At 39.8% G+C, this 22079-nt stretch overlaps 1 protein-coding gene across 5 annotated transcripts in view; it reads left to right on the top strand.

The window, feature by feature from the left end:
- Positions 1-22079, top strand: part of FAM13C (family with sequence similarity 13 member C) — a 53808-nt gene that overhangs the window by 23965 nt on the left and 7764 nt on the right. For 2 of the 5 annotated variants that reach the window (XM_068140054.1, XM_068140053.1), the window contains exons 5-11: positions 5244-5394; positions 5777-5842; positions 9916-10126; positions 10720-10858; positions 13234-13315; positions 15793-16001; positions 21470-21553. In XM_068140054.1, the coding sequence (XP_067996155.1) occupies positions 5244-5394; positions 5777-5842; positions 9916-10126; positions 10720-10858; positions 13234-13315; positions 15793-16001; positions 21470-21553 (942 nt within the window). The remainder of the gene's footprint in view (positions 1-5243; positions 5395-5776; positions 5843-9915; positions 10127-10719; positions 10859-13233; positions 13316-15792; positions 16002-21469; positions 21554-22079) is intronic. The other 3 variants (XM_068140058.1, XM_068140055.1, XM_068140057.1) reach the window with 2 other exon arrangements.

Genomic DNA, 22079 nt, shown 5'->3' with positions numbered 1-22079 from the left:
GATATTTGCTCAGTTTCTTTTCTATATGAATCACTTCAAAGGTCATTAACTGCTTAGAGCTTGGATTATTTTCTTTCTCTTCCTGAGCTGATGTCATAAATTCAGTAAATCCATCAGTAAACTGGATATAGGACAACAGCTGTCCTCCCATCCTGGAGGCACAGAAGCATGCCCAGGGGCAGGATGCAGGCACCCTTAATACTTGGAAACAACAAACACCCTCACACGCAGTGTTTCAGAGTATTAAGGGTGCCTGCATCATTAATACAGGGCGGTTTTAGTTTATGCAGAAAGCATCATCTGGGCTTTGCTTCTCCTCCCTTTTGTCAGCCTCCCGACTGAGGCTGGACAGGGCCAATGGGTCAGGGAGACTCATCCACTTTCCCTCTTCCCTCAGTTTTTAAATTTACCAGACCCTAGGATGTCCACAAAGATGAAACAAAGGACACTGGTAATACTTTATCAGGGAAGGAAAATATTTCTAGAAGCAGTTGCCATGGTTTGCTGTCTGCTCTCTTTGTGGCTACGCAGTGAGCACTGATCAATTAGCAGGTTTGGCAGTGCTGTAGTTCTGGGTGCAGTAATAGAAAGAGCAGGGCTGCCCAGCTTCACCTGGCACATTGTCTTCCATCAAGCTGTGGCCACCTGGACCTGCTGACCAACATGTCACAGGGTGCAGATCCTGCAGAGCCACATGCAGGGACCTCCATTTGTATAGGGAGCTGTTGAGAATAGGTTTATAAGTTATTTCAGGGAGCTCCCACACATTGCCACAGCATTTTGGAGATCAGTTGGGAGACTTTGTTAATTCAGTGTTTCATTCTCCAGAGGGATTTAGCAATGTGAGTGTAGGTGTGTGGTATTTATCTCTGGATGTAAGAGTTTATCTATCATCTCAGTAATTCCTTGCCTTAAGGCCTGAGTTTCAGTCATCACTGGATGGAAAGAGAGATGTTCACTGTGGTACAGTCTACAGGCTCACTTGTTTGTAAAGACAGTGTTTTTTACTACAGGCTGAATTTCCTCTGCACATGACATTCCTTTTGCACTGTGTTTTCTCCAGCGGGCAAGAGTTTGATACTTTAATAGCTACGTTTACTTAAAGCATTATCAAAAATAATAAATAGAAGTATCACACTCTCTCTTTCTTTTCTTCAGACTTCTTTTAAATGTCCTGATTTTCCATTATCTTTGATCTGAAATAATGCAGGATGTTTTTTTCTTCTTCTAGTGGAACTGGTATAGCTCCAGCTCTTGAATTGTTAGTTACTTCAAATGAGGCTTAACCAGGAACATGAGGCTCACTTTCTTCCAAAACTGTAGGTCTGGGGTTCTCTCAAGGAAAGAGCTTGAGCTCTTTCAAGAGGACATAGGAAGATATAATAAGCTTTTGTCCAAGATAATTATAATTTTTTTTTTTTTAATTATTTTTCTTCAAACTTTAAAAAAAAAATATTCCAGAGAGTCAACAATTTGATTTTTCCATCTGGCTAAGTTACATGACTAAGTTAAATTACGTGGCTGAGTTTCCAAAGAAACTTAAGGATCTATTTTAAATATTAGTATGCCCTTTCATTTGTGTTAGCATGGTTCCAGAATTACTGCATCACAAACACTAGTGTTGGGCACCAGAGTAAAGCTGGAATGAGCAGCAGATGTGAAATATTTGAACTGAGATCATTAGTTGATATAATATGCCATAGCTTAAATTACTTCTCTTGTTGCTGCCTTTTGCTGGCAGTTGATAGTCAGCAGGCTAAGGACAGAGGACATGCTGTCAGTTGCTGATATATAGCTGTGTCCCCTCTCAGAGCAACTTCCTGGTCTGCTGGGGATGCAGTTGCAGAAACAGGAGGCTGTGCTGTTCTTGACCTTAAGCGGGAGATCTGAGACTCCATCTGAGCTGCTCTGACATTGCCCACTATGATGGCATGTTCCCATTGCCCATTGAGTTGGTGAGACATCGGGCAGCTTTGTGCTTGGCCTCTGTGTAAACCTACGTCTCCTTACATGTGTTCCCATAAATACGTGGTGACTTTTCATGTATGGTGTGCTGTGGCAGACCCATAGTACTTAGCTGTGTTTCAGGAATAAGCATACTCCAGATTCATCTCCTGGTAGCATCAAAAATGATCAAAACTACTTATTGTTTTTTTTCTCCTGGGATCAAATCATTGCCAAGAGCACATTTATGATATTATATAACGTATTTCTATTACTATCTTTTTTATATGATTTTTTTTAGCATTTGGTGGTGACGGGAAATTCACCATCCACCTACCTTTCACAGGTGGGTGAAAAATAGCATTTTGAGCAACTGAAGATAAACCAGCTGGTGAATTACCCCATAGGCACAGCTGAAATACAGTGTTTAACAGTGTATTGTGTGGGAATGCTTTCATAAAGAAGTTGCTGTAAATATGAATGTGTCATAAGAAATAGTGATGCAAACTGAGTGTGTTTTCTTGATGTGGGAAACAGTTTTCCAAGTGCTTGAAGTCAGTCTATAAAGGTTAAGTATTTTTCTCAGTCATTTGCCTATGTTCCCCTTATCAGCATGTTCCTCTGGTACATCCACCTATGTTCTCCTTGACATCAGTAGTTCTTGTGATAAAAGTCTGAGCTGGGATCAGAGCCCTCACTGGTTTGTACGTGCTGCAGTCATCTTTTGCTAGATGACATTAAAGACTTAAAAACACTGGACACCTGTCATGGTAATTCTATAGCCACTTTGTTTTGGGTCTAGCTGGGATGAGAGGCAGTGGAAAATGAAGCCTGTTATGTCATAAAACACCTTCCCAGAACACTGCCATGGGTATGATTCAAGCCAGCAACATTCCCTTGACAAGAAAAATTCACTGCAGTTTGAAAACTGTTGAAGGTGAGACAGTTTCCATTAATTGAAGAAAGTCCTGTGAGGGATTAAAGACTTCAAAAGTTCCACATAAAAGATGTTCAAAGTGATGTTAAAAAGTCTACTAAATACATCAAAAGCAGGAAGCTAAGTAAGGTATCCCTGGACAGGCTGTCTGGCTCACATATAGACTGAGCTCTAAGATGGTCTTTTATTATTAGTAAAAGACCATTTTAGAGCCCATTGTAAATGTCCTCCCTGCTGGGGACATTTGCACACCTGGCATTCTATTTCTAGCAGACAGGTCAAAGGAACCACATCACTTTGAAGCAGTAATATACTTAAAATATTAGACTAAACAGTGTCAGTAAGTTACAAGGAAAGATGCCAGTCATTCAAGAATCCTGGAGAAGCTGAGGTATGAAGAGGAGGTAGAATAGAATAGAATAAACCAGATTGGAAGAGACCTTCAAGATCATCGCGTCCAACCCATCAACCAATCCAATCAAGATGAATAAATTACCCTTACAAATGGCAGCTGGGCCAGGGGATGGTAGGTGGTTAGTGCAACCTGTACCTGGAAAAAGTGAAATTATCTTTGGCCCCAGATCATAGAAACTAGCTCTATATCATGTTAATAATTTTAAAGAATACTGTTACATTTAGGCATTTAATTATGACTCAGTGCTTGATCTTGCAATCACTTCTTTCCTGACGTTATGTGATGGGATGTCCAAAATGTATCTTGGCAACAGATAAGAGGCACTTAATTCTAAAATAAATGTATGGCACAAGCCAGTTCTTTAAGATCAAGTTGCTTCTGATGGGAATGGCCAGAGCTTCTGTTTTCTCTGGTACCAGGAGAAGGAAGGCATTTCTGGATTTCTTTTTTGAAACAAGCTAATGCTAAAGTCCAAGTGTTTGATTGTGACCTCATCAGTATGGCAGAAGAGGGCGTAGATTTTGCACTGCTCCTGACAGCATATAGAGGGTCACAGGATCTAGTTAGGGTGATCTTGTGCTTTTTGAGGCTTTCTTATTTTGAAGTGTCTCTTAGAGCTACTTCCTGCTTGCCTTTCACTGCCTAAGTTTATTAAAGGAATGAAAGGGTCGAGGCTGAAAGTCTTCCCTGCTGTTCTCAGCCAAATTAGTTTCCTTTTTTTTTTTTTAATATAAAACCACTGCCACCCTTGGCTTTGTGGAAAGGCTGCATTACAATAAAAATAATGCAAAGACGTATTAAACTACTAAATTATTCAAATGAATTCTTTGTTTCATTGAATGACTTGGTAAATTGTTTTTAGTTGTTTGACAGAGAGGTGAAAGTACCTTTTCAAGGTGTAAACTTAAGTTTTTTTTCCTGTTGCACCTAAGATTTATTTTTCAGAAAATGCTCTTCACAAATACGTAGCATTAGAGTGACTTAACATTTTGTGTATGTTCTTTGTATGTCAGCTGTGTGATTATTAAGGCAGCCTTGTGTGATTTTGCTTTGTGCTGCAAGCTGTGTTTCCTTTGAGAGAGAGGAACTGAATGTGTGGGGTATTGGTAGTGACTCATTCTGCCCAGTCAGACGGCGATTAGGGCTTTCACAGCATTTACATCACAGCAAGATGCTTGTGTCAGAATGTTCCGCTGAATCTTGCATGCAGCAGTAAAGATTAAAATGAGAAATGGGCCAAGCATGACACAGTAGCTGGAAGTGATGTTATAGATAATGAGGATTGTCCTCATTGATTTGTTTGCAGCAAGTGACAACGATCTGTTAATTTTACCTTAGCAGCTGATAGGATTGCCCTGTAGAAGCATCAGCTGCCGCCTACGTACAAGTTATGTCTACATAAAGAAAGATGTCTAAAAAAGCCAATTAAAAAAGATCTCTCCCAAGAATCCCACGAGGGAGCATGTTCTCAGTAACTGTTCACTGCTGCACACCGCACTCACTGGTTGGAGAGGGAGATGAGGGAGATTTGTGGTGGTTTGTGGTGCTTTTTTTCTTTTTTTTTTTTTTTTTTTATGAATGGTAAATGGGGAGGGACAGAATGTCATCAGATCGTGATGTCACCCAATGAATGAAATACTTGCTTAATGTATTGCTTCAAGACCAACGAAAGGGACACCATCTCACTTTGGCTTCCTAGAATAAATTGTTTTTTTGCTGACGAACTCCTCTTTCCCACGTGTCATGAATAATCCATGTAAATTGGATTTAAATCACCAGAAGTCAAGAAACTCGTGGAATAGTGCACGTTTGATCTCTTGCACACCCTCTCAGAGCGGCTGGTGGAACATCCCTTTGCAGGCGCTGCTAATGGGCTCCGTGAGTTGAAGAGCTATCGCTGTGTTCTGTTGTTCTCTCTCTAGCCCAATGTTCTGCTTTTGTCTGCAGAATTCTTTGTTGAAGCTGCAAGCCCTTGAAACCGATCTGTGCTCTGCATTTCTGCCAGCCCAGGAAGAAACTCATCAGCTGCCGGCACCCAAGGACCCAGCCCCTTCATCAGTCCAAACCAGTAAGCAAGCTGATGGGGCCAGTTGTGGAGGTGAGCGATCCTGTCACGATGTGTTCTCATTTGCAATTATAAAAAAGCCTGGTGACTTGCAGTTTAATATCAGATTTGCAATCCTCTGGGAAACTGCCGAGCTAATGCAAAGCACCATTTCCTGATGCAGACGCTGTGCAATGTAAAGAGGTGATACCTGCTAACGAACAGAAATGAATGGCTCTAACCTTGTTTCTCTGAGAGGGGCTTGCTTTTCAGACAGGTTTTAAGAACGCTGCTGATTATTTTTTTAATTTTGAGTTTTAATATATTTTAAAAATTCGTTTTCCAAGTAAATGTATGCTCTTTGCTTCCTCTGTTTGTAGTGTGTGAGATCACCTGCCATATCATGTAATTCTATTTTTGTCATTCTTTTTGTCAGAGCAATATCACTTCATTTCTCCTCTTATTGATTTTAATTTAATGCATCAGCAGAGAGATAGCGAAGGTGAGTTTCACAGCATGTGGATCTAAATCATTCATGAACTTATATTGTTGTGCATCCAGGCAAACCGTGGTGTGTTATCTCTCTCTTCTCTCAATATGGAAACCAGTCCTTGCTAATAAATAGCCCTGAAGCTCATCACAATTTTTTTGTCAATTCATAGCTTGTAGTCATAGGGCTGGCAGAGTCGTGATGCTCAGTAGAAGAGAAATCACTGCTTGTGAAATATAGGTCAAAGGCAATATGACTAATGCATCTTACAGACAAGTGACATGAATATAAAAATACCAAAACCATTCACCATATATGGTCTAAACTAAGGCAGACGGGTCAGTAATCCTTTCACAATTAACATTTTATGTCAGAATAAAGGCTGGGTCCAGAAGAACTTATTTCAGCAGCTGTTTGTGAGAATTTTCAGGAAGAAATAAACAGTAGTAATTTACCTAAAAATAATGTTAATAAATCACACAGGATAGTGTTCTACTTGAGTAATTGAAATTTGCATCACACAACTAATGAATTCCAACTTATTACAGAGATAAAGGAATATTAAAATTATTAAATATTCTGGGTTTGGTTTTTTTTTTTAGCTAAAAAATATGGATTCATTAACTCATATGAATACTTTAGTAGCCCTTGGATACAGATGTGGAACTTGCACTGGTTCTAGTCCATTGATGTGGATCTATGGCAGAAACAGATCTCATCTCTGTGCTGCATAAGCAGAGACATTTTGCAGCCCACCCAAAATCTGCACTGACTCTTTTCCTTTGTGGCAGGGTGGGTTTTTCCTCCTTTTGTAGTAGCTCACTAACTTACTTTGTTTTGGTACTTTCATACTTTGTTAGAATGATTCATAATTGTTCCCTTTGCTTATTTTTACTGTTTTGGTTGGATTTTATTTTTTTTACTTCTTACTGTTAGTGACCTCTACTTTCAGTGTAACCCCTTTCTAGCTCCTCTTTGCCTATCTCCAGCTATGCAGGCAACTGTTGGATGATGCAGCATTTCTTTCACACAGTTCAGAGCATGCTCTGTCACTCTGTCGGTTGAAACTTGTGCTTCAGTTAAAGCTTTCCTATTTAATAGATTATAATGTACTCTCATTCCTGTTAACATCTGCTTTGTGGTTTGTGGTTTTTTTAATATCTTGCTATTTTGCAGAGACATTGTTGTAATTCTGTCTCTTAAATTACAACTGAATTTGTCTAATACATTGAGTTCAGGTACAGTTGTCACTTGGGACCTTTGGCTATTTCAGCCTCTACTTGGATGGAATTCCAGAGATTTGCACAATCATGTATTCTGTGTCTCTAGTTATTAGCCTTTACTCAGATATTAAGGCAATAAAATGCTTAATGTTATTTTTATTTAATATTATCTTTTTAAAAACCAACATGATTGCATACTTTATGTACTTTTTATTTATTTTTCACATCCCACTCAATAAATATTGGAAACAATAGGTTATAGGTATGGTGAATGGAGCTAGAACATCTAGTAAAACAACAGGGTATTTTAGGATGCAGATTTTAAGGGGTGAACACCAACTCTTATCTCTGAGCAAAGTCAGCCATTTCCACTTTTCTTTTGAATAGGTAAAATCTTAAATCCACTGGCAAAGTGAGGCCATAAAGAATTACAAGGGGGGCTTAAGCTCGTTTGTTTGTTTTAAAAAAGAAAAAAAAAGAAGAGTATCAGTGACTTCTGTACCTTTTGGATATGAGTGTTCATCAAATATATGACTTGAGCAGTGAGCTGCTGAACTTAAGTACAAGATGTTCTAAGTATCCTTCATATTACAGTATCACAGTATCACAGTATAACTTAGGTTGGAAAGGACCTCGAGGATCATCAAGTCCAACATATAAACACATACCCCATGACTAGACCATGGCACCAAGTGCCATGTCCAATCTCTTGAACGCCTCCAGGGTCGATGACTCAACCACCTCCCTGGGCAGCCCGTTCCAATGACGAATGACTCGCTTGGTGAAGAACTTCCTCCTCACCTTGAGTCTAAACCTCCCCTGGCGCAGCTTGAGACTGTGTCCACTAACAACATTAAAAATGTTGATACTGGCATTCACAGATGTAATGTGTTGAGGTATGAACATGTTGTATCTGCACATTCTTTTTCATGCACAACAGATTTAAGTATTTTATTGTTTTACTTGAAGAATAACACAAGCAGAAATACAGATACGACTTGCTGTCATATGGCTGTAAGTCCTGTGGTGAGCTCTTCTTGGTGCTAAGCTGGACTGAGTAGATGAGTTGGAGTAGATGTAGACCAAGGGGCAAGTTACTGGCTTAGTTAGAGAAGTCTTTAGTCCCTGGTTTTGGCAAAAATGGAGACTAAAATTAGGTACAAACATGGGCAAGTGTTTGTATCAGTTCATGGACTACTCTCAGAATAATGCTTAGTGTCTTGTTTAGGATCTCTGCAGAACTGGAATCAGGGTGGTGGCCACAGGTTTTAACGAAAATGTGGTTGGTTATCATTTGTCATCATCTTGAGATATTCTGGCCATGTAAATTAATCAGCTTGAATGACTTATTGACCACTTCTGGACAGTGCATAGTAATTTAATGCATCTATAGTAGGGCTGGGGCTAAAACCTCTCTTAGGGACATAGCAAAATTGCACCAGTTGGCAAGTTTTAGCAGAGCAATGCTGTCAGGAAGCCTTAGTGCCAAAGAAATGGAAGAACCCTAGCATTCAGGAAAGATTTACAAATTCCTCTGGTATGCAGGTTGTCTTCCTTTCATTTTCCAGATGAATAAAAAAGCCTCCTTGAACTCTTTGCAGCTGTGTGTATTCAATTTTACACCGGAGCTGCTCCACCCATTGTTTGTCCTTTGCATTTAGCTTCTAGTGGTCTTTAGTTTCTAGTGGTCTTTAGTTTCCAAAGTGGACTTCTCTTCCATTTCTGAGCCTGGCCTGAGTCTAGTAAAATTGTCTGGTTTCAAATGTGAAAAAGAGGAACTTTCTGAGACCATGTATAGTTTATCAGCAGTACAGGCTGCTTCCTGCAAGAAAAGTGCTTCTAAGGCCACAAAAAAGCTGAGTTCAAATATTTGAAACATTTTCTTGCACCTATCATACACAGAATGTCATTTAAAAAATAAAATCAGCCATTATTTTCCTTTCACAGTAAGAAGAGTGCTGCTTAATATGAATACAGCAGAGTGAGATCATTCTCACTCATTTCAACTTGTGAGGGTGAGGAAGAATATTCAATGGTTCTTCCTGTTAATGTAGCCAGCTACAGCAAAGGGAAGATGAACTTCTGGTATTCTCTGGGAGCAGGCTCTTCAATGCGCCTATCATTTTCCATGTTGCCATAAACACAATCAGTGTGATGAGGTTCACCAATTCCCACTTTTTCAGTCCAGGATAAATCATTCTGACTTCTATCTTGACCATCTGTAGAAAACAAATGTTACCTATTTGAAGCACCTGAGGTGAGGTTTCCATTTAATAGCCTCTATGCACACACTGCCTTTAAAGGCTGTCTTGAATGTTATTGGTTGTTGTTTTCATACCTTGTGTTCTTCAGACCCATGGCTGGTTTACTTCAAACCCTAATAAAGTTCTGCAGCACACTGCATGCTGCAGGTTCTTAGCATTAGGACATACTGTGTTTTTGATCTGCCTTTCTCTTGACCAGAGGACTAAATGCTAAATCACAAAATTAAAGTTGCTTTGTACATTCGTCATCATCTTCAGGAACGTGGATTTCAAAAGCAAACGTATCTGTGAAAATATAATTAATGCTTCTCTTCTGGGAAATTCTTCTTCTTTCTATAATGCCTCATAGTTTACAAACACAACCATCTACCCTCTTCTGTGGAACTTAAAAATGCTTTCTCTTAAACCAGTAACTGTCCTTTCTATTTTTTCATCCTCAGTATTACGTTCATCCTGCACGTGATACTTTGCTGAACTACTTGAAGTTTACTTTGAATAATTATACTTTGCATATTTCTGTCAGAATAGATTTGTATGTAAGTAGCAAAATACCTTGTGAGTGACCCTCAGTCCACACTGGTTTTTGCTTTCTTTCTAGAGCCTGTGCCAGCCAACAGAGACTGGCAGAATGATATGGACAGCAGCCCACAAGAACATCACTCCCTGGGGACCAGTCGATTGCTTTATCACATTACAGATGGAGACAATCCTCTTTTGTCACCACGCTGCTCTATCTTTAGCCAAAGCCAGAGATTTAATCTAGACACAGAGTCTGCCCCTTCTCCACCAAGTGCTCAACCTTTCATGATGTAAGAAAAAACCAATTTAATTCTTATATATTTGAAATAATTTTTGTGTGGTCCATAATCTTTGGCTTTTCATGTTTGTTTTTTTTCAGCTACTCTTATGTCATAAATGAGAAATTTTCATATTGGAGCATATTTTGATATGGTTAATTACCAATACCAGAAACAGGACCTAGCAGTTTTTCAGTCATAAGGTAGTGCAATAGTGTTCAAAGTCTTTGTTAATTATAGTTATCAAGGACAGTTTTAAATGTTAGTTAGTAATTAGTCTGAACATAAGATGGAGCTATCAAGTTACAGGACTGAAAATTTCAGTGGTAATAGAACAGTAGCCTGAGTCATTCACTAGATTTGGGAGTGTCACATGAATGAACCATCCACATATGTGATCCCAGGAGCCAACCTGTGCATTTACCCATTAGCACGCCTTAGGGGTGTCTTCAGGCAAATGTGATTTGTTTTATGCTTGTCTCTATTCTGTGACAAACCTAGTGACAAATTCTGAAATGCTATGAAATTGTTTGGTGTGCCTGAAAGAAGGCATGGCTGTTACAGCCAGTTCTTTGATCCAGTTACAGTGGTTTTGGCTTTTGCAGGTCAAGAAGTTCTTCTAGATGCAACTGTGAAGAGTGCAAAGAGCCACAAACAATAGCACAACTTACCAAGCATCTTCAGAGTCTCAAGAGAAAAATTAGGAAGTATGAAGAAAAGTTTGAGCAAGAAAAAAAATACCTGGTAAGATGATAATTGAAAAGATAATGGGAAATCCCACAGGAGGCAGTTAAGAATCTCACTGTATTTAAACTTTGAAAAGCAACAGGAGAGAGGGTAACTTTTAGAAACCAAAAAGGTAAATCATCAGTGAGGGAATATCTTTTTATCATCTTTCAGTGTATGCAGTAGTTCTGAGACTCTTAATTTACATTTTCTTTGGATTACCTTTGTTGCAAAATACCCATCTTCCAGAAGTGTGAATCACGCAGCTGACACCTGTGAACCAAAATGATCCAAGGATGACAAGCTACTTACTTACTTTGTAGAAGTCATGTGCTTGGGAACAGTTTCTCTGCTGCACAGATTCCTTCATTCAAGCAGACTCCTGTAAAGCTCCAATGCATGGGGCCCATTTGGAGCTGACGGCAGAAATTAGAGAAATAGATATTGTGGTGTATTGCTGGTGGGGGGTTGTTTGATGTCAATGGTGTGCTCTGTGGATTCAAGATCATTGCTCATATTGAGCTGGTTTGTGATTGTGCAATATAAACACATCAAAACATCCATAATGTTAAAGATGCTGAGGTCATGGAGAGTGTCCAGAGAAGAGCATCAAGGCTGGTGAGGGGTTTGGAGGATGTCATATGAGGAGCAGATGAGGGAGATGGGGTGGTTTAGTCTGGAGAAGAGAAGGCTAAGGGGAGATTTTATTGCTCTCTACAACTACCTGAGAGGTGGTTATAGTGAGGCTGATGTTGGTCTCATCTCCCAAGTAACTATTGATAAGATGAAAGGAAATGGGTTTAAATTGTGCCAGGAGAGGGTTAGATTGGACACTGGAACAGGCTGCCCAGGAGGACGGTGGAATTGCCATCCCTAGAGGTGTTCAGAAGCTGTAGATGTGGTGCTGCATGATAGTTTAGTGGCCATGGTACTTGGGTTACAGTTTGACTCAGTGGTCTTAAAGGTCTTTTCCATGTTCAGTGATTCTATCATTGTGTGTGTGCAATATGAAACAGAGAAGTTTGTCACCTTTTATGACTACATTAAAATAAAAACTAAGCAAATTTGTTATCTTGTAATCTCACTTGTAATCTCATCAAGGTGGACATTTGCAAATTATGCTGCCCTATGGTCATCATATGCTCTTGGGAGTAAAATTCCATTCCTAAACAGTCATCACACTGTGACCAGAAAACAAACTACTTCAGAGGCTTAATTTTGCAAAACTGCTTTGCCATTTTAAATATTTGAGTTTTGAAGACCTAGTGTCAATTAATTTCAATTTGGAGACACTTTCTAAATGAAAGGAAAGAATTTATATACAAAGCTTTTGTTGTTTATTGCTTTTGAAATCACTCTGTTGCCCTGGATCTTTAAACCTGATTAATTAAGCATATCAGTTGAAATTTAAGTGGTCTTTCCCAAGGCAATCTATGATGAATCTGTAAGCTTAGGCTTATCCCTGCAAAGGACAGAGTGCTAAGGTTACCATCCTGGAAATCACTTGGGAACTTGATTAACATAAGGTATTTATCAGTCCTTTTGAAGTCACTAAGATTACTTATCCAATTAGTCAGGGACTTCAATATTTTTGGGGCAGGATCAGAACCAAAATGCTCAGATCTGTGTAGCACTCTGCCACAATGAGGCAAGGTAAATCATAGAATCACTTAGGTTGGAAGGGACCTCAAAGATCACCTACTCCAGCCTCCCAACCATGGGCAGGGACACTTCTCAACTAGGTTCAGCTGCTCAAGGCCTCATCCAAACTGGCTTTGAACATCCCCAGGGATGACACATCTACAACCTCCGTGGGAAGCTTGTTCCAGAGTCCCACCACCCTCATACTGAAGAACTTCTTCCTAAGATCCAGTCTAAACCTACTCTCCCTCAGATTCAAACCATTCCCCCTTGCCCTATTGCTAGACAACCTTCTGAAAAGTCCCTCTCCAGCCTTCCTGTAGGGTCCCTTCAGGTATTGGAAGGCAGCTTTGAGGTCCCCCCAGAATCTTCTCTTCTCTAGGCTGAATCATCCCAGCTCCCTCAGCCTATCCTCATAGCAGAGGTATTCTAGCCCTTGGATCATCTTTGTGGCCCTTTTCTGGACTTGCTTTAACAGCTCTGTGTCCTTCTTATGATGTGGACAGCAGAACTGGACACAGTATTCAAGGTGGGGGTCTCACAAGAGCACAGTAAAGAGGCAGAATCATCTCTCATGACCTGATGATCAATCGGTACTGTGATCAAGCCAAATACTGTGCATGACACTATGACACTGTGCAGCAGGAACAAGGGATATCTTTAGCACACTTTGTGTGGATAGTTTTTTATCTGCTTGACTGCATAACCATCAATTCCTTCTGGTTTATTCTTCCTTTTTTCTTTACATTCAGCCTTCTCATGGTGACAAGACTTCCAATCCAGAAGTCCTGAAATGGATGAATGATTTGGCCAAAGGTCGTAAGCAGCTCAAAGGTACATAACAGCATGTGGTTTTACTTTATTGCTGACACTTTTGGAAGTGTTGAGTACACCTGGAATATTTCAGAGTTAGTTTTCTAACCTTAGTGCTCTACTTATTTTTCACAGTGTATGGCACTTAGTATCCCAGTGACAACAAAGATATTAAGTGGCATGGCTTGCCTTGATTCATGAAAGCAGGGATTCAAGTTCAGCCTTCATGACAAAGCTAAAAATGGGAAGGGGAAAAAGACACCCCCTCTTCCTATAGACACCTCTCATCACTGTAACAGTCATGCAAAGGGCAATGTTATTCTGAGTATTTGAATGAATGTCTGAAATACAGAAATTCAAAGTTAAAAGTGTCCTTGCAGTATTGCAAATGTTAACTGCAAAATGTTTCTTTAGGGCTGAGATTATGCAGCCCTGAAGTATTTATTTAATTATTTATTTATTTTCCATAAAAACAGATTTTTCCATGACATTAGATTTGGTCTTAAGGGTCAAGTTCTGCCCTTGGCTGTCTGCATACCACTCCATTAATATCTGTGGGTCTATCACAGGCTTGCCTCAGGAAGAATGTAGCTAAGCCCAATATTTTATTTTATTAAGGCTATTTATAGTTTATCTCCCTCCCCCCCCCCCCCCCCCTTATAAATCAATTCCCTTTTATAAAAAGATTTTTGCTACTAACTAAATTGCAGTATTGTCTTTCATCTCTGTTGTGGATATAGTTAGGAATGTAGATGTAGAGGTTGTGATTGTGTTAAATAAAAAATCAGAAATTCATCTTTCAGTAGATTCCAGAAAGTTCCACCTTAAATACTATGCTGCACAATTACTGGATTGTTGTTTGAGTTGTGGTTTTGGTTCTGTGTGTGGTTGTGGGTTTTTTTTTGTGTGGTTTTTGTTGTTGTTGTTGTTTTCCCCCTTTATTTTATAAATCCAGCAAGGGCAAATGAGGGGACATGGCCAGTCTGAAAACTCTCTCTGTCTCAAGCATCGCTTCAGCTAGCCAGGTGGTCTAACTTTCAGAGATCAGCCTTGTCTTCCCAGCCAAAATGCCTCAATCCTGTGAACACCCTTGACTTCATTATCCTGAAAAATGACAGTGCTTTGAAGTGAAGCAAGATTCATGAGTATCACAAAACAGGTGCAATTGAAAGGGAAAAACACTCCAGTGCTCACAGGTCCTACTTCAAGCTCCATCAGTTTAGTAAAACTGACTGGTTTACCCTACAATCCTGGCCTGTAACCTTTCTCATAACTGAAAAAAAAAAAAAAAAAAAAGGAAAAAAAAGAAGAAAAGCAAAGAGTTACTGTTTTTTGCATGGATCTTGAGAAATTTAACACATTTGGAGCCATCAGTATTCTGCCGTTGTCAAGGTCCTTCACTAGCCAGGCATATACTAGGAAAAAAGCCTGTTTTTAAGGGAGCTAATTCAGACTTTAATTGAATCTCCTTATTGCTTGGTGCATGCCCCTAGAGCTTCAGGGCCCTTGGCTTGGCATCAAACTGATGTATGTACACACTTTAATGCCTCCAGTATGTTGCTGACTGGGAAGGTAGGACATACTGCAACTTATATGGCTTTTCCTAGATTGCTTGGGTGCACTTCTGCGAAAGGAATTCATTTAGGCAGAGTGGCTGATTGTCCCTGGGAGCACCAGCTCAGCAGCCTGGCTGGGATGGCAATGCAGCCTGCGGAAGGGAGGGTTATGGTTTGCTTGCATTAGAGGAGAGTGGGGTTGGCTATGCAGACCTGGAGCACATGGCTTTGGCGGCCTGGCTGCTGGCATGGCAGATTCTGTAGCACAACTTAATCTTCTAAACCATTCTCAGGGAAGAGCCTTCACTTGCACAGCAGCACTGGAGGGCAGACAAGCACAGCCAGGGTCATAGTGGGGTAGGTGGCTGTAGGGGCAGAGGCTATAGAGTCTCTGCCTCTTGTCATGGAAGGTGTTTGTGAAGGACAGCATCCTCAGGCAACACAGCAAGCTTGGGTATGTTTTTACTTATCCAGGCATCAAATCAATTGAGAGTGCCGAGGTTTAGTGAGAAGGTGGAAGTTCTGCTTCCATGTTCCCCACACACCAAACCTCCTACAAACATTCTCAAATACTGTTTATTCTTTTAAGCTCCTTTCCTAACCTCACTCCCACTGAAATTCTGCCCTGATTCCTACACAGACCCCACTGGTTAAACTAGTGCCTTTTCAGTCTTCACATTTTATGTCAAAGATGGAGAAAGAAAGAGAAGTGCATATGGGCTATAATTTTCCTTGGTCTGGGCACATCCCTTCACCACTGGGTTTTGCTTTAACCAACTAGAAAATGCTACTTGTTGAAGTGAAGCACAGTTATATTCCTACCCAACTGTGGTATGATAATAATTGTACATAAGAAATAGGGACATTTTTTGTTGTTTTTTCTCTTGTATTCTCAGAGGAAGCATGTTTGGAACATTTCTAATCTATTTACTTGTCTTTCAGACCTGAAACTCAGAATGTCAGAAGAGCAAAACTGTACCTCTAGAGAACCCCAAAGAAATGATACTGAAAACACTGGAACTTCTAAAGAGGCTGAGACACAAGAAGCCACAAGCATGGAACCAGCTCCCTCAGTAGAAGAAACCATGGACAGTGTCTTTAGGCGATTAAAGGAGAAAAGACAGCACTTTAACCTTCCTGAGGCTATTAAGGTATTTAACCAGTATGGCTGTTTCTGTCAGAACGTTATCATCTGAGGCAGTGTGTAGCTGTTTCAGGGTATGCTGGTGCTTCTGTATCCTGTGTCTTCTGGCACTGCAATGCATTTTCTCCCTAACAAGATGGGAACTCTAGCCTGAAGTGGCTTTTCTGTGATGAGGTGCACACGAAAAGATGTGCGGAAGGTTGGGGGGTTTTTGTTGCTGTTTTTTCCACAAGTAGTGCCAAGTGCTTTTGCTCAGAGATGCATGTGTAAAACTTTGCCAGGCCTTGCTGAAGCCTGCTTACATGAGGTTGTGCATATGCCAGTGTATAGAAGATGGTGACAACAAATCAATCCTATCAAGAGCCCACAGAAAATGTGACTAAAAACTCTATAAAGCTATTTTGACAATAACGGTCCCCTCTCACCTGAGAAATTCTGAAAGCCTTGGCCCAGCCAATAGCACTGCACTAAGGCCACAGGCACAGTGTAACCAGCCAGAATGCTTTGCCCTTGTATATTTACTTGTGCTGATACTGCCTCTGCTCTTCCATGTTCTCCATGATTCTTGGAGAGGGAGAGGCACAAGTCCATTGAACATGCTTGGCTGGGTAATATTTTAATGTTTTGTTTTTTAAACTAGTACCTATTATTATGTTCTGGCACATTATAGGGTCTGTCTAAAGCTGTTGTCCATTAAAGTATTTGGGGGGGGGGCGCTATTTTTGCTGTCGGATGTTGTTGCTATTCCTGATGTTACACCACCAAAGGTACCTAAAATCTAAATATTGACAGTAACATTTAGACTAAAGCTGATGAAGGAAAAAGGAGAGGAGGTAAGTGGGACAAGGAGTGAAGAACAACTAAATACTAAACTATGTGAGAAATAAGAAATGGTGGATTTCAGTGGCAGATATTACTCAGCAGAAATAATGTTTTTGATTGTTTTCTTTTGCATCTGTTCTTGGTTCTTAAACAACCAGTTACTCTATAAAAACTAGAACCATGCCTAAGGATGCCGTGCTTCTGACATCTTCAGCTCTGTATACATGACTGATTTTTTAATTGTTTCTTTTTATAAACTACTTTATTTCAAAACCAGAACTCCTTTGTAAGAAAACAAAAGATGACAACATAACCACGCCGTACTGTATATAGTCCTGAAGTTCCACCAGTGCAGACTGTAGGAAAATAACTTCATTTATTAGATATATTGTTTCTCATTATGCAAGGAATGAGATCAGATGACATCAAAACAGATGTCAGTGAGGAAATCCTGTCCAGAAAACCTCTTTTATAAGAGTAAGTTGGGTGTGGGTCTCTATCCCACTCGTTTTTCAATTAACTGGACTTCCAATTTTCCAAGAGAGAATCTACTAAACCTGCACAATGGCAGTGCTGGCTTGAAACATTCTCTCAAAGAATTTTGTAATGCAAACAAAATGTTTGCTCAAGTTAATATTTTAAACTTAACTTTGTTTAAGGATCTGATTTTCTTCTTACAGAGAGAACTTGTGTTGAGAGAACTATCTGCTAGCAAAGGGGTTTGGTAACAGTTGATACAAAACTTTGGCTTGAAAATTAATAATAGGAAGTCAGATTGATCTATTTCTAAGTGATAGAATTTGTTGTGAAAAATTGCTAGGGTTTTGATTGAGTGATCTTGGACTTTGGGGAGAGAATGAGGTTTAATAGCACTGCTGATGTGAACTCAGTCAAGGATGTTTGCTGGTTACAGCAAAGATTGAAGGCTTTGTGTCAGCTGCATGCTACTTTGGTGTTACTGTAGAGATTTTTTTACAGGCAACATTTTAATTTGTATATAATGTTTAGCTCATCTGCCAGCATCTGAGCTAAGCTAACACTGAACTAATAGCAGCTAAATGTTTATTTTTCCAAGATTTATTTATGTAGGGCAAGGATAGTGTTTCCATAATAGACTGCTGAGTTCTTCCCTGCAGTTCAGCTGTGGCAAGCCTCTAAAGTCCTGCTGAAACACAAAGGAGGGAGTGTTTGTCCTTTAGAAGTGGTTTTCAGTACAAAACACCTCTCCTGGAAAAAAGCCTGTGAGCAAAGTTGTTGAATGACAAGATGCAGAGAAAACTGGGATTGGCCTGTGCATGATTCAGTAACCTACAAAGGGATTGCCACCTGTTACTCTGCGTCACAAGGAGCTAGCAATTTCTTTACTGGTTCACCTCATTTTTAGCCACAAAGCTTCAGAAAAAAAATAGAGTTAGCTCATGGATGTAGAAGTTCAGGATCCAAAAGCCAGATAGACATAATATGAATCATATTACTCAAAAAAACCCCCACCAAATCCCCAAAACCCAACTCCTGACTTTTAAGCCAGTCTTGGAGTTTAATGGCTGGAGTCATAATTATCACACTGAGAAGGAGCAGCAGCTCTGTGATGGCAGCTGTAGGTCACCAACAAATGCAGCCATTCACAGTGGGGCTGTGCTCAGAGCTGGACTGGCCCTTGGCTGATGACATCAATCCATGAATGTGTCATGTCACTACCTGCCTTCGTTTAAAAGTTTTCTTTCTGGTTTTGTGTTAAATGCTGCTTTGCAATGAGCCATCAGATATCCATGTCAGACTGGGAACCCAAACGCAGCGCCTGCATGGAAACAGTGCTACCTCTGAGTCCTCCTGTGTGTCCACTCTGTATGTCCTCAGGGTTTGTAGGGTTTGTACCCTTTGTCTGGAAAAACAACAGTGAGCTTGGAAGGTGTAAAGTTGTCAAAACTACCAAGTGATGGTACTAGTAAACCTGCACAATATTTTGTGTGCCTTGGTCCCAAGTTATGAACACCAAATTACTACCTTAGCTTTACCTGTACTTTCTTCTTTCTTTCTTCATATGCAGCAAACAACCTTTGCCTTACGTTTAGCACCACCATTTGCAGTCTGTCCCCCAAGGCTTTTCTGAGACTGTATCTGTCCTCTCATTATTGATCTGCTTCAGTTTATATTTTCCTTGGCCATGAAGCACTGTTTTTATTTAATTAACATTGAATTTCATGCTGCTGTGTGTAGCCTACAATCCTAAGGTGTCTCAGGCAATTCTGTAGTTTGTGGTTTCACCTGCCTTCCCTGGTTTTGAAATGATCATCCATTTCAAACAGTGGAATACAAACCTGCCTCGAGATTGCTAATAAAATGAGCTAATGAAATAGGCCCAAATGCTAAACCCTCTTGAGATTGTTTTTCCTATGTAAAATCAATATTAATGATCAACCCCTATTTCCTCCAAACCATTCAGCTGCTCCAGGCTTAATAGCTTTTTGAAAGAATTAACCTTGTATTAATTGCAGAACTAGCAATAAATAAATTATCTATTTTGTAATACTCCTGCATTCTATTTAGCAGCTCTTCTCTTAACATGAATGCCAGATAGATTTGGAGTGATTAATTCATGCAGACCTTTAATGCAAAATGTGATTAGCAGTTTTACACTGGATTTGCATTTGGACAGCAAGCAAAAAAGGTTTTGCTCCTGCTGAAGTTAATTGCAAGGCACTCCTTTGATATTACAAAAGCGTTTCTTTTTCAAGGCTGGATATATTTTTTGAAAGTAGAAGCTAATTATTAAAAATACTTGCCCAAGTTTTTAGTAAAAAATCCTGCAGAAAGGCACCTTGCTCCCCCACCTCCATCGCTCTCCTCATTCCTGCGTTATGGTGTTTGTGCACCCTCTGAAGCCCTGAACACGTGGCCCTAATTCATACAGACCTGTTATGGTCTGGCAGGGACTGTGGAAAATGACATTAGTCTCACATGGTCCTTGCTGTTGCAATCCAGATGAAAGTATGCAAGTATCAGCAGTAGACCTTCTTGGGAAGAGCGGGGAAAGGGAGAAGAGGAGAGAAATACCAGCTAAATTGTGTTCTCCTGCAGCAGGCACCTGTGCATACACTGGTATATCACCAAAACTGATGAACTGCACTGCTGAAAAGTCAACATTTTTATAGCATCAGTGATTCATGTTGTGATTTTTCAACAGAAATAAACCACCAGTGTTAGGTGCTCAGCCCTGCAGAACAAGACCTGGAACTGAGGAAAAGAGTATGCCTGCAATCCCGCTGTTTCTAAAGGGCTGCACTTTCTGCAGCTTCCCCACAGCAGTTCTGCAGAGGCGTGCTGTCCAGCTGTGATCTGCTGCTGTCTGAGCAGGTCATTCTTCCATTTTGTTTTAGAGACAGCACCTTTTCCTTGTATGCTTAGCACTTGTGGGGTGCTCACCGTAGTGTCACAATGACTGGCTATTTAGAGATTTTCTTGTGAAGCTATCATTCCACTCTACTGCAAATAGATTGTGTTAGCATAGCTGAGGTTTTCTGTTCTTCATTCTGTACCCACCAAGGCAAATCTATTTCTCTTTCTTGATGAATAAGTTGAGGAGTATCCTCTCTGCATTTTTGCAAGTGTCTGAATATTTGGTGACTGCTCTAATTTTTTGCAACTCAATCATACTTAGTATGTAACATAGGATTATATCTATGATTGATGAACTGATTTGGCAAATAATAACATACAGATCTCACTGAATGATTTCTCCCTGGGATGGATGATAAAAACATTTCTTTAGTTGTTCAGCTACGGTGATTGCTCGTAAATGTTACCTAAGTGTTGGAAAGTATTCTGGGAGTGTGCTGTACTGGTATCTGTGGGACCTCAATGTCGATGCTTTCTACTCATATGCTGCAGTCATCTTTTGTGAGCCCACCTTTCCAAAACCCAACCAATGAGATATACTTCATGTGCATGCATTTTGGCTGTGATACTCAAGCAAAAACCTGTGCTTGTTTAGACTTTCTGTCAGCCAGTATTTCCAGAATATTTTTTCAGATGCAGGCTCTGATCTAGCAACACACCAAGATTTTTGCCTTATTGACTAAGACCATAGTTTGTACCCTTGGAAACTTTACAGCTAAGTGTGCAGTGTTCTGTCAATAGCCTAATACCACTTCCTGACTTTAAGCTTTCTAAATAGCTTTTGTAGAACAGTAATTTTGGAGGAAACCAAAGCACTCAAGTGCTTTATATAATGTCAATTAAGAAAAATAAAATTCCAGCCTTTCAGTTCACTTTTATTCCTGCATCTTTCTCCAGAATGAGCACTAGTTCAGGCTCCCAAGACTCCGCTTTGGCCAAACTAAATTCAGAGTATGTTACTCTGGTAAAGGCCTAACCTAAAGCCTACTCAGTGGAAGGATCTCTGTAGCTCTCATCAGCTTTGCATTAGGCCTTGAGTTGGTGACATGTACTTGGATTCATTTAAAACTTCAGTCATGTAAATCTGGGCTCTGTTCTTGCTGAGTTAATGCCAAGTCCTCATTGACCTCACTGTGGACAGAAACAGAATTAATTACCAGTCTTTATCTGGGGAGAAGAGATTATTAAACAGATAAGTACCTGTACCCTTGTGATGAAAGCCTGACTCATAATCTTATAAATAACTTTTTTAAATAGGATATGACAAAAAAGCAAATGGCTTTGGAAAAAATCAATCTTCAGAAATGTCTACTATATTTTGAGAGTATTCATGGAGAATCTGTAAGTATACCCTGGAAAGATAGGTAAATTAAAAATTATCTCACTTTCCTAACATATTTTTGGATCCATATTAACTGTTTACATGATTAACATTATTTCAGTTATTTCAAACTAATCCTCAGCTATAAATGTTATTGCCCAAAACTGACAAATTTGGTTTATATTAAAATAAAAAAGCAAGTTTCTAGTAGCCTTGTATGTCTCTTCATGACTGGACTTTGCAGGGTTTGATGATAAAGATGGAGGATTGTATATCCACAGCAGGCTTGGCTCATGCTTGCTGTAGCTCTTCTACCGCATATGAAAGATTAGAATCCTTAGCAGCTGAGAAAGGTTTATAGGACTCCATCTGAGACACGAGCTACAAAACCGACATGACCTCTCATCTGCCATTTCCGCTGCTTCACAGCAGCACTTAAAAATTATTAATTAAAAACATTTCAAGGGACTTCACTGCTGAACAGATACAAAACGAAAAATTGAGACCGTTGGTGAGAGGATGATTTGAAAATTTGTCTACACACAA

Source organism: Melanerpes formicivorus, unplaced genomic scaffold (assembly GCF_026170545.1).
Source record: "Melanerpes formicivorus ecotype bairdi unplaced genomic scaffold, bMelFor1.0.p_v2 SCAF_6, whole genome shotgun sequence".
In the NCBI taxonomy this organism is placed as follows: Eukaryota; Metazoa; Chordata; class Aves; order Piciformes; family Picidae; genus Melanerpes; species Melanerpes formicivorus.
The sequence above is the reverse complement of the archived record's forward strand: the minus strand, read 5'-3'. Positions and strand labels throughout refer to the sequence as shown.